The sequence below is a fragment of the Anneissia japonica genome, unplaced genomic scaffold, assembly GCF_011630105.1.
Source record: "Anneissia japonica isolate Jap-2015-1 unplaced genomic scaffold, ASM1163010v1 scaffold1065_len1792383_cov172, whole genome shotgun sequence".
Lineage (NCBI taxonomy): Eukaryota > Metazoa > Echinodermata > Crinoidea > Comatulida > Comatulidae > Anneissia > Anneissia japonica.
The window spans coordinates 1,493,291-1,505,233 of NW_022684135.1; the positions used below are offsets into that span (position 1 = coordinate 1,493,291).

The 11,943-nt window shown below is 35.0% G+C and overlaps 2 protein-coding genes across 3 annotated transcripts in view; one reads left to right on the forward strand and one right to left on the reverse strand.

Annotated features, from left to right (window-relative positions):
* LOC117104052 (eukaryotic elongation factor 2 kinase-like) overlaps positions 1 to 9,335 on the forward strand; it is a 26,284-nt gene extending 16,949 nt beyond the window's left edge. For both annotated transcript variants that reach the window (XM_033244711.1, XM_033244719.1), the window contains 5 exons: positions 1,186 to 1,308; positions 1,944 to 2,132; positions 3,057 to 3,181; positions 3,850 to 4,028; positions 4,972 to 9,335. In XM_033244711.1, coding sequence (XP_033100602.1) covers positions 1,186 to 1,308; positions 1,944 to 2,132; positions 3,057 to 3,181; positions 3,850 to 4,028; positions 4,972 to 5,084 — 729 coding nt within the window. In that variant the 3' untranslated portion in view covers positions 5,085 to 9,335. The remainder of the gene's footprint in view (positions 1 to 1,185; positions 1,309 to 1,943; positions 2,133 to 3,056; positions 3,182 to 3,849; positions 4,029 to 4,971) is intronic.
* LOC117103680 (testis-specific serine/threonine-protein kinase 5-like) overlaps positions 7,407 to 11,943 on the reverse strand; it is an 8,214-nt gene continuing 3,677 nt past the window's right edge. Inside the window, exons 7-9 of the mRNA XM_033244281.1 lie at positions 11,501 to 11,627; positions 11,005 to 11,120; positions 7,407 to 9,903 (exon numbers count right to left, since the gene is read on the reverse strand). Of these exons, the coding sequence (XP_033100172.1) occupies positions 9,467 to 9,903; positions 11,005 to 11,120; positions 11,501 to 11,627 (680 nt within the window). The 3' untranslated portion in view covers positions 7,407 to 9,466. The remainder of the gene's footprint in view (positions 9,904 to 11,004; positions 11,121 to 11,500; positions 11,628 to 11,943) is intronic.

Consider the following 11,943-nt stretch of genomic DNA (forward strand, 5'->3'; position numbering starts at 1 on the left):
TAGAATGCTATCTAGTAATGTTCAGCCAGAAAAAAATCTCAGCCTTCACAAAAGCTCTTTCCAGCTTATCAAATTTTCTTTGGCAAAAAAAACTGTTGTATGCTCATATGTAGGCATGATGTGCCTATATATGGTCTTGATACTGTGTCATCATTACCATATTTAGGCATGTCACACGGTTTTGTCAAATACAATTTGATTGTCTGGACAGGGGCTTAAGCTATCTGCATCCATCAATGATATACTGTATATTCATGGGCTACATGACATTCACTTAATTATAAGTTTAAAAATTCCAACTTGCTGAACTTACTTCAAACTGGGGACTTAAAACTTTGACATCGAAAGGGAAGTCAGAATTACCGTACTCCACATTACAATTTTAAGCATGAAATCAGAAATATATGCCACACATCTCACAATGGTTTACATAAAATTGGATCAATCCGAAAATATCTAGATAGTAGAACCACGCTCAGACTTATTTACACATTTTTCTCCTCTAGGCTTGAATTCTATAATTAGTACTTTATATGGACAGAAGACTGCAGCTAGACTTATTGCAAACACCAAACCATTTTGATCATAACACTCCTATTTATTTTTTTTAGAAAGAGCTACATTAACTGTATAGTTAACTTCAAAATCTTGCTTTTTGCTTTCAAAAATGAACATTTATGACAAAATATTATTTAAAAAGTTTTAATACTATGGAACATCCCTATATTACTTCAGTGTCATGACAGCAACTGATTTGATGGCCTAGATTGTCATCACAAGCTCTCCTTCATAATCTTGGCAAATCAACATGTTCTCATGGTGACAGAGCCTTTGCTATTTCGTCTCATTTCTGAAACATATATTCGACAGTATATGAGAATTATAGAGTCAATTGCCATTTAAAATAAACTCAAAATGTTTTTTTTTTCTTTTTCTTCTCTTTTTTTTTTGCAACATGAACTTGCTTGCAACTTTTTTTGGTTTCTTTCTTAGCTTTTTCTGACTCTTTTGCCTGTGAAAGGGCAAATTTGTAGCATATTTTATATGAAGCACACAGCAGCTTTTAGCATTATGTGCTATATAAGTGTGTAACTTTATTATTATTATTGTTATTATTAATAATATTTATTATCATTATTATTCATAATGCAATTTCAAAAAGCTGTTGTTTTCTTGACCAATCAGGAAGAAGAAGCAGCTGCTTATTTCAAACGCAACATGAAAGCGCGTGCATCCTGTGTGAATTTGGAAATGCACTTGCGTATGCGTGCAAACATGAAAAAGTCGGATGACTCCATTTTAGGCAAGGTAAGACAATTTTGCAATTGATAATTTATGTTTCAGAAAATGTCATAGTTTCTCAGACTATAAGCCTTACACAATGCTTTAAGCCTTCCCCATAACTTTTTCATGGGAAATGCTCACAAGGGGACATTTTTAAATTTATATCCTACAAAGCAGTAATACATAGACTGCCTATATTTACTTTTCTAAGGCCTTAAAATTTAAACCTTTAGTATAAATGAATCACTTGTTACGTAATAAATTATCACACTGTACACTGCGTGGAATGGCAATATAATTTCAGTATAGTCCAAGATGCTAATATATTCAAAAGATACAAAATACTATATAAGTTGCTGCTGTTTTTGAATGTATGGTGTGTGTATCCACGGCAATACAATACACAGGAGGAAAGCCTACATTCCTGTCTCATGACCCATGATATAACTGGGTAGTTTGATTGTTTATGGGCTTACCCAGGGAGGATGACCCCTACCACTTGGTATTTGTTTACTATACATACCCTGGCCAGTGTAGTTGCTACAGTGTGCTTGCTACATATCCTTAGTACAGTATGGCCTTTACTATGGTTTAGCAAGTATGAATTTTGCTCCAGAGATGTTAAAATACTTACATACAAACTCATAATGCTCTTTTAGATTCATTTGGATATGGCACGTTATCATGAGATTGGACGATTCGCTGAGAGTGAAAATGAACGAAACATGGACGCTGCCCTCTACCACCTGGAACAGGCTGCCCTCTGTGGCTCGCTTGAAGCCATCATTAATCTTGCGAAAATACATCTACAACTCCCTCATGATATTCTGGAAGATTTTACAGTTAGTGTATGTACTGTATTTATTTTATTATTATATATTAGATATATTTATCTGTTGTGGTTTTTGTCCAGGATCCACTGTTTAATAATAATAATAATGTTATATTTATATAGCACATATTGCACATTGCCCCTATGCGCTTTACAGAGAAATAATATAGGCCAACTGAAGAAAAAGCAAATAACAATAAAATAATAACAATAAAATAAAATAAAAATAATTATAATAACAATAATAACAATGCGACTAAACTACTCCTATTCCTTAAACTAATTAATGGTTAATTATTGGATTATTACTATTCTACACATTTCAATAAAAACTATTGTTTTTTTGTTGAGGAAAAAAATTGGGCCTGGGCCCCTAGATACTTATGACAGTGGAGTTGAATAGCTTAGTGGTTAAGATGCTTGCCTTCTAATCCCAGGGTCATGGGTTCAATTGTTTTCACAGTAGGACTTTTCCTCATGACTAAAGCCAACTTCACTCCCTAGGCCTCAAAAAGAGACTTGGTTTATAAAGCATCATTCCATCTTGTAAGTGGCGAGTGTTGGATGTGAAGAAAGGGAAAAAAACCGTACATTGTTGCACCTCCTATTTCTTCCCGACCATATTGCCTTAAGCCTGGTTTCTATAAAATCGCAACACAATCGCTGCAGCGTTTACTCTGCAATCCTTGTACTGTGTGGTTGTACTCGACGCAATCGCGAATGCTCCCTGATTCAACTGACCGATCAGCGTCGCCAGAGGACTTGACAATAGCGTGTAGCGATTTCATGAAAATCAGGCTTTACAAAAGACTAGGCTGTAATCTGTGTTTCACAGCATCCTGACAGAATAAAGCCAGGAAAACAAACATCTCCAGTGTGTTGCAGGCACAATACATTTTCCATAAAGATTATCACATGCGTTTTCTTCATAATAACACAGGACACACCTGCAAATCAAGATAAGGGACTGGACTTCATGGAGCAGGCAGCAGACGCTCGCGACAGGGCATCTCAGATTTACATGGCCAGGGCATTCGATACTGGCAACGGCCTAGGAACACAAAGGTAAAGTTTCAATCAGTCAAGTGTACTATGAGTTATGTTAATGTATTTGCCTTCTATTCCCAAGGTTCTAGGTTCTTTTTCTACATATTAAAGTTTTTTTCAAGGCTTGGGAGTGTACAGTTGATCTTTTTGGACTCAAGGTCTTTATAAGTCTCCTTAAAGAGGCCTGACAGTTGGGAGTCCCTTCTTAATAAAATTTTGTCTTTTACTTTTGATAATTAACTATCACTCTATGTTAGCCAGACTGTGTTTTTTTTAGCAAAATTTATATTTAAATATTCTATAGTTAATATGGTGATGACCCACATGAAATATTATTGTTTAATCATAAAAAAAAAAAAATTTTTAAGTACAATAAAGATTGTCCAAGGATAATTACTTTGGCAATATTAGAGGCTTGCCATCTCAAAGTCACCATACAGTCACTAAATCTTGAACTGAGTAATTAGCATAGGAATGTGGTAGTATTGTATAGTACGGAGATGCTGTAATACTTTTACTTTTAACTTTGGCAATAGTAAGTCGATTCCAGTGAATGACCCATCATTTTACAGCTTAAAATATGGAGTATAAGAATATATTAAAAAGTCAAGTTCAACTTTTTGATCACTAATGCTGGTTTTTGGGATATTTTTTGTAATAAGATTTTCAATTTGAATCTTCAACAGAGAGAAGGATTGGGATGAGGCTCTGCATTGGTACTCGGCAATCACCGATTCCCCGCAAGAAGATGATTCTGGAGGATTTGACGCAGTCAACGAAACACCCTTGTACCAACTTTTAGCAAGAGAAGCAGAAATATACCGCGAGGGTGGTTTTGGAGTGGAGAAAGACCCTTCACGAGCTGGTGAGTGGTGATACAGTCTTGGTTTATAATTCTTGGTTAATTCTGAGAAAATTTGGAATAACTATGGTATACTGTATAAAATCGAGCATTTTCAGAGTGGTTAAGAGATTGTGGCTTACGGTATGAGCATAATCCTGTATGTACTATTGGTACTAAAAGTGGATTTCATAGCTTAGTAGGTGTATACATAATAACTATATAACCAAATTGATTGTTTTTAAATCCTAATTATGAAGTGATAGCATAGGAGCTCTAGCATATTGCACAAGTCTTGCGTGAGTCAAGAAGTGATGTGAACACGTCAGAATGTCTGCCCTGGGGAGTTTGACAGTTAGCTTGAAAGAGAAAACAGCCAAAAGCCAGGAAGTGAAAAGTGTGCCCCTGTCTGCCGCTGTTATTACTGTAAAACCTCAAATAGAAGCTCTTGGATTATTTTTTTTGCGAAATTTGGATGGGCTTCTTCTATTCAAGATGGGCTTCTTTTTAAGGCTATTATTGCAAAGTAAAGAGGGGGGGCTTCTTTTCAAAATGAATGCTGTAAATTTTGGGAATTATTACTATAGAACAATAAATATGGCCACTGTAACATCAATCTGTATCATGGAGTGTATTAACCGGCATTAATTCACCTAAACTACTGTATAAACCAAGCATTTTTTTGTTTGCATTTATTCAGTTTCCTTAAAATCAATGTACAGGATATGTACTGTACTATCTTGAAAAGAAGACAATGTTATTTTGAAATGAAGCCCATGGGTTTCTATTTGATTTTTTATTCTATTCTGCTAATTAAAGAGAGGTCCTATTAGGCTTATATTCAAGGTTTTATACGGTATTTCTATTAATATTGTTTTTATTGTACCAGGTTGAGAAATTTTAGCAACAATTCTCTTAACTAGCATTCAATCTAGAATTATTTTTTGTTTTCTTTGTTTTGTTTTAGGTGATTTGTTTAATGAAGCAGCAGAAGCTGCAATGACTAGTATGAAAGGACGCCTAGCTAACAAGTACTATATGCTTGCTGAGGAAGCCTACTCGGAGGTCGAGGAAGAGTGAAGCGGTTGTTATGACGTCACCAAACACCTGGAATGGGTAGATAATTTACAGGTGTGTTGGACAAGGAACACAGGATACAAATCAAGTGAGGTTACAGGTGACAACATTTGCAAGCATTGTACACTTCACTATGACATTTGTACGTAAAGTAATGGTGGTGTTAGATCCTTGTTATTATTATTATGCAAACTGCCATTAATAATGATAGTCTCTTATAGGCGGTTGTTTTGTTCATTGTACTTTGCCGTCTTCCATTACAATTCTAATTTCTTTACTCCTTTGTCTATAAAAATTAAGTTACCGCAAAAAACAAATTCAGAACATATCTTTAGAAAAAAAAAAAGGGTATAATTTTAAACAAAAATAAAATAAAAAGCACAAAATGAATATCAGTTTTTTTATTGTTGCTTAAATACAGGATGGAAATTTTTTGAAGAAAGCTATTTGTAATAATGTATATGTATGTACTGTGCTTTAGTTTATGTATGTTGTAACTTTTGTTTATGTATGTTAAAACTCTTGTGTATGTATGTTACTGTTATAATTTTTGTTTATGTATGTTGTAACATATTAGTCATCTATGCTCACCTATGTCTAAAAGCTGCTAACAAGGTTGGTACCAAGCTCTTTCTTGTTTGGCATTAGCTACAAAACCCTAGAAATTTAACTTCTGCAGGTTAACAAAATAATGTCTTTATTTTGATCAACAATGTAACATGGTAAACAAGTACTTGTTTTTGGTTTCTATACACCGATCCATTTACAGTGATTTATCCCCGCTGCAGATGCCTAGCAAAGAGCTTCCATCTGGGGATTCTCGCACATATATAAATATTAAAATTGTATCTACATACAGTATTTTTTTGTCGTAATCTATTAGAATTTGCGCAATAATATGGACATGACGTGTGTGGGGAACCCCAAGAAGACCCCCAGCATTGGCGGTGGATATAGAGGGTGCCTTTTGAGAACATCTTATTGGATTTATGTATAAGCTGACAAGTTTTGAATTTTACTAGGATATATTAACATTCCATTCAAGTGTAATATTGGCATACAAGTCAATAAGGTCAAACAGTTTTGGTCATTGCAAGGCAATGTGTGTAAACCTCATACAAACGGTTACCAGTGCATCTTGTGTATGTACCACTATCTATGAACGTACGTTGATTATGCATTGAAGCATGGCCATTCAGCTTTGGTTTCAGCCCAGTGGGTGAGCCCAAAGATCAGACACTCCATTTGCATCAGTGTTTGCTATTTATTTGTATACCTGCCAACTTTGCTGGCATCTAATTTATGAGGCAAAAAAAAATTAAATTTGTGTTTAGCGCCCTCTATGAAAAATTCACGAAATCTAGCGCCCTCTATGTTAACTATTTTAAAATTTTAATGGTGGAACTGCTACCGATTACAGTCATCAGTCAGTATAGCTATATGGCCTATATTTGCATTTTAATGGCAAATTCACTCCATTTTTATGAATTTTAGTGTATAATTGGCCTATACATATTATCTTTATTAAAATTTTTATGATGTATGAGATAATACAACCTAGGCGTGAGACTAGAAGTAGATGCTCGTGCTGCCAGGTGTATATTTGTGGGAGCAAGATTCGTCATAATCATCTTCATCATCATCATCATCCAGTGGTGGCTCCAGAAATTTGCCAACAAGGTGTCCGACAGGGGGTACGAAACAAGTTGCTGACTACAGGCTCAATCAGGATTGTATGACCCAAATTGTGCTTTTAGACCACAGTATTGGGGTTGGCAATCAAAATAACGTTATTTTGATAGGCAAATTATTATTTTTGGTCCAACAACTTTGTTGTGTTGTCGGATGACTGGGACCCAGGCCTGTCCGAGTTGGGGTGGCGGGGGGGTGGGCATTGAGGGAATTACTGTGATCATCATCAAATCATTACCGTATGTCATCACAAATGTATTAATAAAATTATAATATGCGATTTACAAAAGTATTAAAGAAAGGTACAATACAATCAAATTTTTATACATGAATGAAATATTGTTTATTCTTAATTTTTCTAATGTTTTACTGTTGTAAAGAAATGGATAACTTTTTATTGTCTATTCACATAGATCAGTGGTGCTAGTTACATTACAAAGAGTAGCATAATTGTGACTATCACAAAATGAGTTGTTAGTTCAATATTTCTGTGTCTAGTGGAACAAGGCTGATTTTGTGGAGGAGAGGGGTTTATATGAATAACTACAGTAATACTGTACAATAAAATCCATATCAATTACTGTTTTAATAAGCCTTTCTCTAGTACTTTTTGATCTTGTAATGTTTTTTTTTTTGTGCAATTTTTTAGCCATTACTCGAGGGGCATTATTTTAATGTAGTGTATACTAGATTTATCACTGCATCCAGAGATTTTAAGATCTAGTCGATTAGATAAACTCCCATGTTGTACAACATACAATAAATTTTGATAACTACTTTGCAGTTGTGATTTATTCAAATTTGTGCCAATCTTCCACCCCCTATCTGCATCTAAGATTATCTTATAATGTGTCTTAACTATTAAATCATAATATTTGTATAATGCCTTTTTTTGTAACAATTTGCCACTAAAAAAAGTTAAAGAATCTTTACAGATTCAACCAAAGATACTAGAAACACAAGATGGAACTCTCTAGATTCCACAGAAAAAACTGCATCACCGAATTGCATTGTGGGTAAAAAGTACTGACGTAAGTTTGTTTATATCCAGTGGTACACGGCTCCCCATTAAATGAGACACAGCTTACGTCTGGATCTGAACTTACGTAAATTGCCATTACTGAAAACAGAAGGGCGCCGCATATGTCTGGATCTGCGTAAAAGATATGAGGTGTATCTGCTTCACTTTTGCTATGTGAGAGTTCTCTCTTGTGTTTCAAGTATCTTTGATTCAACATAACACAGTGGAGAGTACTACAGCTTAGGAAATGCAAAAGAAAATGAACATACACAAGCTTTTGAATCAATTATCTGCAAGTATGCAATACTGAAGTTGAATCCTCAAGAGGTTTAAAAAGGGGTGGGGTGATTTAATTCCCCCTTCTCAGCAACTGTCATTGGTAATGCTAATTGAGTACATTACCCGTCCTAAAAGTCCTTCACATACCTGTAAATGTGGGCACTCTCACGGCGTCATACAACGGTCAGCCAACAAATCCAGCTGTGCTCCCTGTCAATACAAGACAAGATGATGCCTTCTGCTGATTATAGGTGGCTGTCTGAACAGAGCGTCATTAAAAACAATCTGTCGCACGCACATCGTCACATGTTCTTTCCAAGGAATCGCGTCAACTGACAACCGTCAGGTGCTGTGAGTGCAGGCTTAAGTAAAATAACTTGTGTATGTTCAATTTTAACCCCACCTAAATATGTTTATTTAAAATTGATGAGCAAGATATTTTAAATATATTGATTATAGTTGAACTCTTACAATGTTATTTTTATATATTTGAAGAAGTATAAAGAATGTTTATAATAATTACAATAATTTGATTAGAACAGTGTTCTGAATAATATTGTATGTGATTTTCAAAATTACTTATTAATAGTACTTTGATAACTTTTTAGCAATGACATATTACATCTATATTTAATTTCAGTTTTCTTAATTGATATTCTAATATCTATTTCTAAATTCAGTAAACTCAATTATACATATTAATATAATTATATTAAGTCTTTATTGAATGTTTGTCTAAAAAAATCTCAATTTACTTTAGTGAAATTTTATGTACTAAGTAGCAAGTTGACTCTTCCTCTTCCTCTATAAAATATTTGTTAATTATTTAACAAAAATGATCGGTTGTTTCTTTGATAAAGTAACCCACTAGGGCTATACATACTTGTGGAAACTCGCTTCATATGAATTTTCATAAATATATATGTTTTCAACTGATATTTTAAATTCTAAAATATTAGTGATAATCATAAATGTACAGTTTTAATTTCCTGTTATTTGTATTTTTCTGATCTCTGAAATCAAGACGAGGTTGAACCACATATTCTTGATTGTTATTGTGATGTTTGTTATGATTCTATTGCCAAACACTGTGTACTGTGTTATACACAGAAACCAGTACTTGTTTAGTGTCTTACTATGTTTTACATTTCTTTTTATCGATTCTGTATAATTAAGGTTAGCGAGAACAGAACGTTGATTTAACGAGGTATTGTGTGACTTTCTTTGCTATTTCAGATGAATAAATGGGAATACAAACAAAAGTTGGTCCAGTCTGTTACAATTTAATATTCTATTACAACATTACAATTTATAAATATATCCAATTATTATGAATAATAATAATAGCTATTAATAAAATAATCGGTAATTATTTTAAATCAAATTTTTTGGTTTAATATATCATTCGTTCGCATTTTCCTTTCCATCTGTCTATTTCTTCACGTTCCTCTGCCGTCATTCCTCCTGGAAACATCATTCGTGCTTTCATTTCTTCAGTGACACACGAGTTTCGTCTGGTGCACTCGGCGGACGACCGCTTGCCAGCACCAGCTGCCATTGCCACTTTAGAGCTTGTGTTGAAGTGCATATGGCGGGAATCTTCGTCAAATTTAAGCACGTTGAGACGGGTAACGGATGCCAGAAGATCGTCTGTAGCCATATTTATTTGTGAGCCACCCGCACGCAGAGCACCGTGGTTAAGAGAGAGGGAACCGCGACGTAAATTCGCTTTACGTTTTGAGGCCGCCATTAACATTAGACTTTCCTTTCTATCAGGTTCAGTCCCTGCAGTGTGTTCCAGTACGTGGTGCGTTGCCCTCGGTTGACATACTGTTTGTCAGAAGAACATTGGTATTTGTTTTAGTTTAAACTAATAATAATATTGTATTGTCGTCAATGAAGGTATAAAATATAAGATAATTTTATACACTTTCTGCTAATAAACTTGAATACGGTTAAATTTAATATTTAAATTTGTTAGAACAATAAAATATTTCTATTTAGTAAATATTCCTTAAATTCTTTGTATATTCCTATGGATTATCGTAGCAAAATTACTCGGAAAGCAACTAAAACAATTATTTGATAAGAACATTTGGAAGTTTTTGACTTAATTGAGCAATTCAGAGTTTTATTTAATCGTTAAAGAGTTTCCAGATGAAATGACAATACATCTTATTTAAATGAAAAAACGGCGATCAATACAAATTGAATCAGTTTAAATGTAGGAGTTTCAAATCAGATTTTTTTTTTCTGAAGGTGGTTCAGTTCTGAGTTTGAGGTTCCATTTAACTGTTAATTTTCGAGTGGCAGATCCAAAAATCTGAAATAGAGGGGCCCAGTGAGTGACTTTCACAGACAGAGTGTCAGACCACCTCAGCTCCAACCATGGTGGGGTTGAAGTAAGAAAATTGTTGATTATGGCATCTCTAGAAGGAACTCTCAGATCTAAATTTTATTATAATTTTACTTTTTTTTCTCCATTTTTTTCCATATGTAATTTTGAACAATTTAGGGCCGATCCGACTTAAATTTGCCACTGCTATCTACCATTACATCAACAATCGTATACAAAACAGTTTGCTCGTGACGTCCAATAAAAATATAGTTTTACATCTGAATACTGTACAAAATCAGGGGCGGATTTAGGGGGGGCCGGCCCGGCCCCGGCCCCCCCTTTTGGGAGGTAAAAAAAGAAAAAAGAAAGAAAAAGAAAAAAAATGATAGCCCAGAACGCCTCAAATGTTATTTTCGGGCGTCTAGAACACAAAAATTTCGCGGGGGCATGCCCCCGGACCCCCTAGGACATTGTTGTCTCGATCGGCCCAAATTTCGGCCTCCCTTTCGGCCCCCCTTTTGGACATCTCTGGATCCGCCCCTGAAAATAATTGATGTGTAATTGATAATCGAAGATGCGCACTACTGACTTACAATTGTGTTCGCTGAGTTGTATGCTAATCCTTCGTGCTGCAGGCCCCCTAAGTCCTGTTTGTGCAGCTCTTTCCATCATGCCAGCATGACGGTGCAGGTGGGTGGAACTTTCCGTTCTGAAATATCAATAATTCATTCATTCACATTTATTTCAGATCTCAATATTTAATGGGGAGTTTTCGCTTCACGACGTTAACGTTAACGGATGTCGTCATAATTTATTCATCTTGCGTTGCTGAGTACGTTAATTTCAGGATTTTACGTGCTCGACGGACATTAGTTACGGGCTTGCACATGCGTATTTTAATTTATTTACAAAATGGGTGGAGTCATCGCGTTGCAAGTTGAGTACTAACGTTAAAGTTAAGGCTAACGTCGTGCGGCGAAAACTACCTAATAACGTTAATACATCGTAGAATATCTATTCCAAATCTTGCCATGATTGAGTTGAGCCATGGCGGACTATTATATACTTCCATAATTGACTAATACCCACGTATGTTTAATGGCAACAGCACGCAACACATCGGTAACCAGTGATGGTTGGCGTTGTTTCATGGTGTGTTGGCTTAGTGAAAATCCATGTGGTATGTCTGTATCCATAGTTTTGTGGGTACAACTATCTGTAATTTAAAAAAAAAAGTTGAAATTGTTCATTGATTTATTGAAACTTCATACAACTCACAGCCTCATAACTGACTTAATTTGTGCAGTTAAACATGATAAACCTGAACAAAACTTTAAAAACATCAATTTTAGACCTGAGAGATTATAATTAATGAATTTGTCAAGAAAGCACTAAATTATTTCTAAAACGCTCAATTTGACATCGTTCTTTGCCGTCTGGGACATACTGTGGGATGAGCTGTAGAACCATTGAACTTACTCGACGAGGGATCCAAGCTCCCCGACAAGGGTCCACGCCCCTCCCCCCCCCCC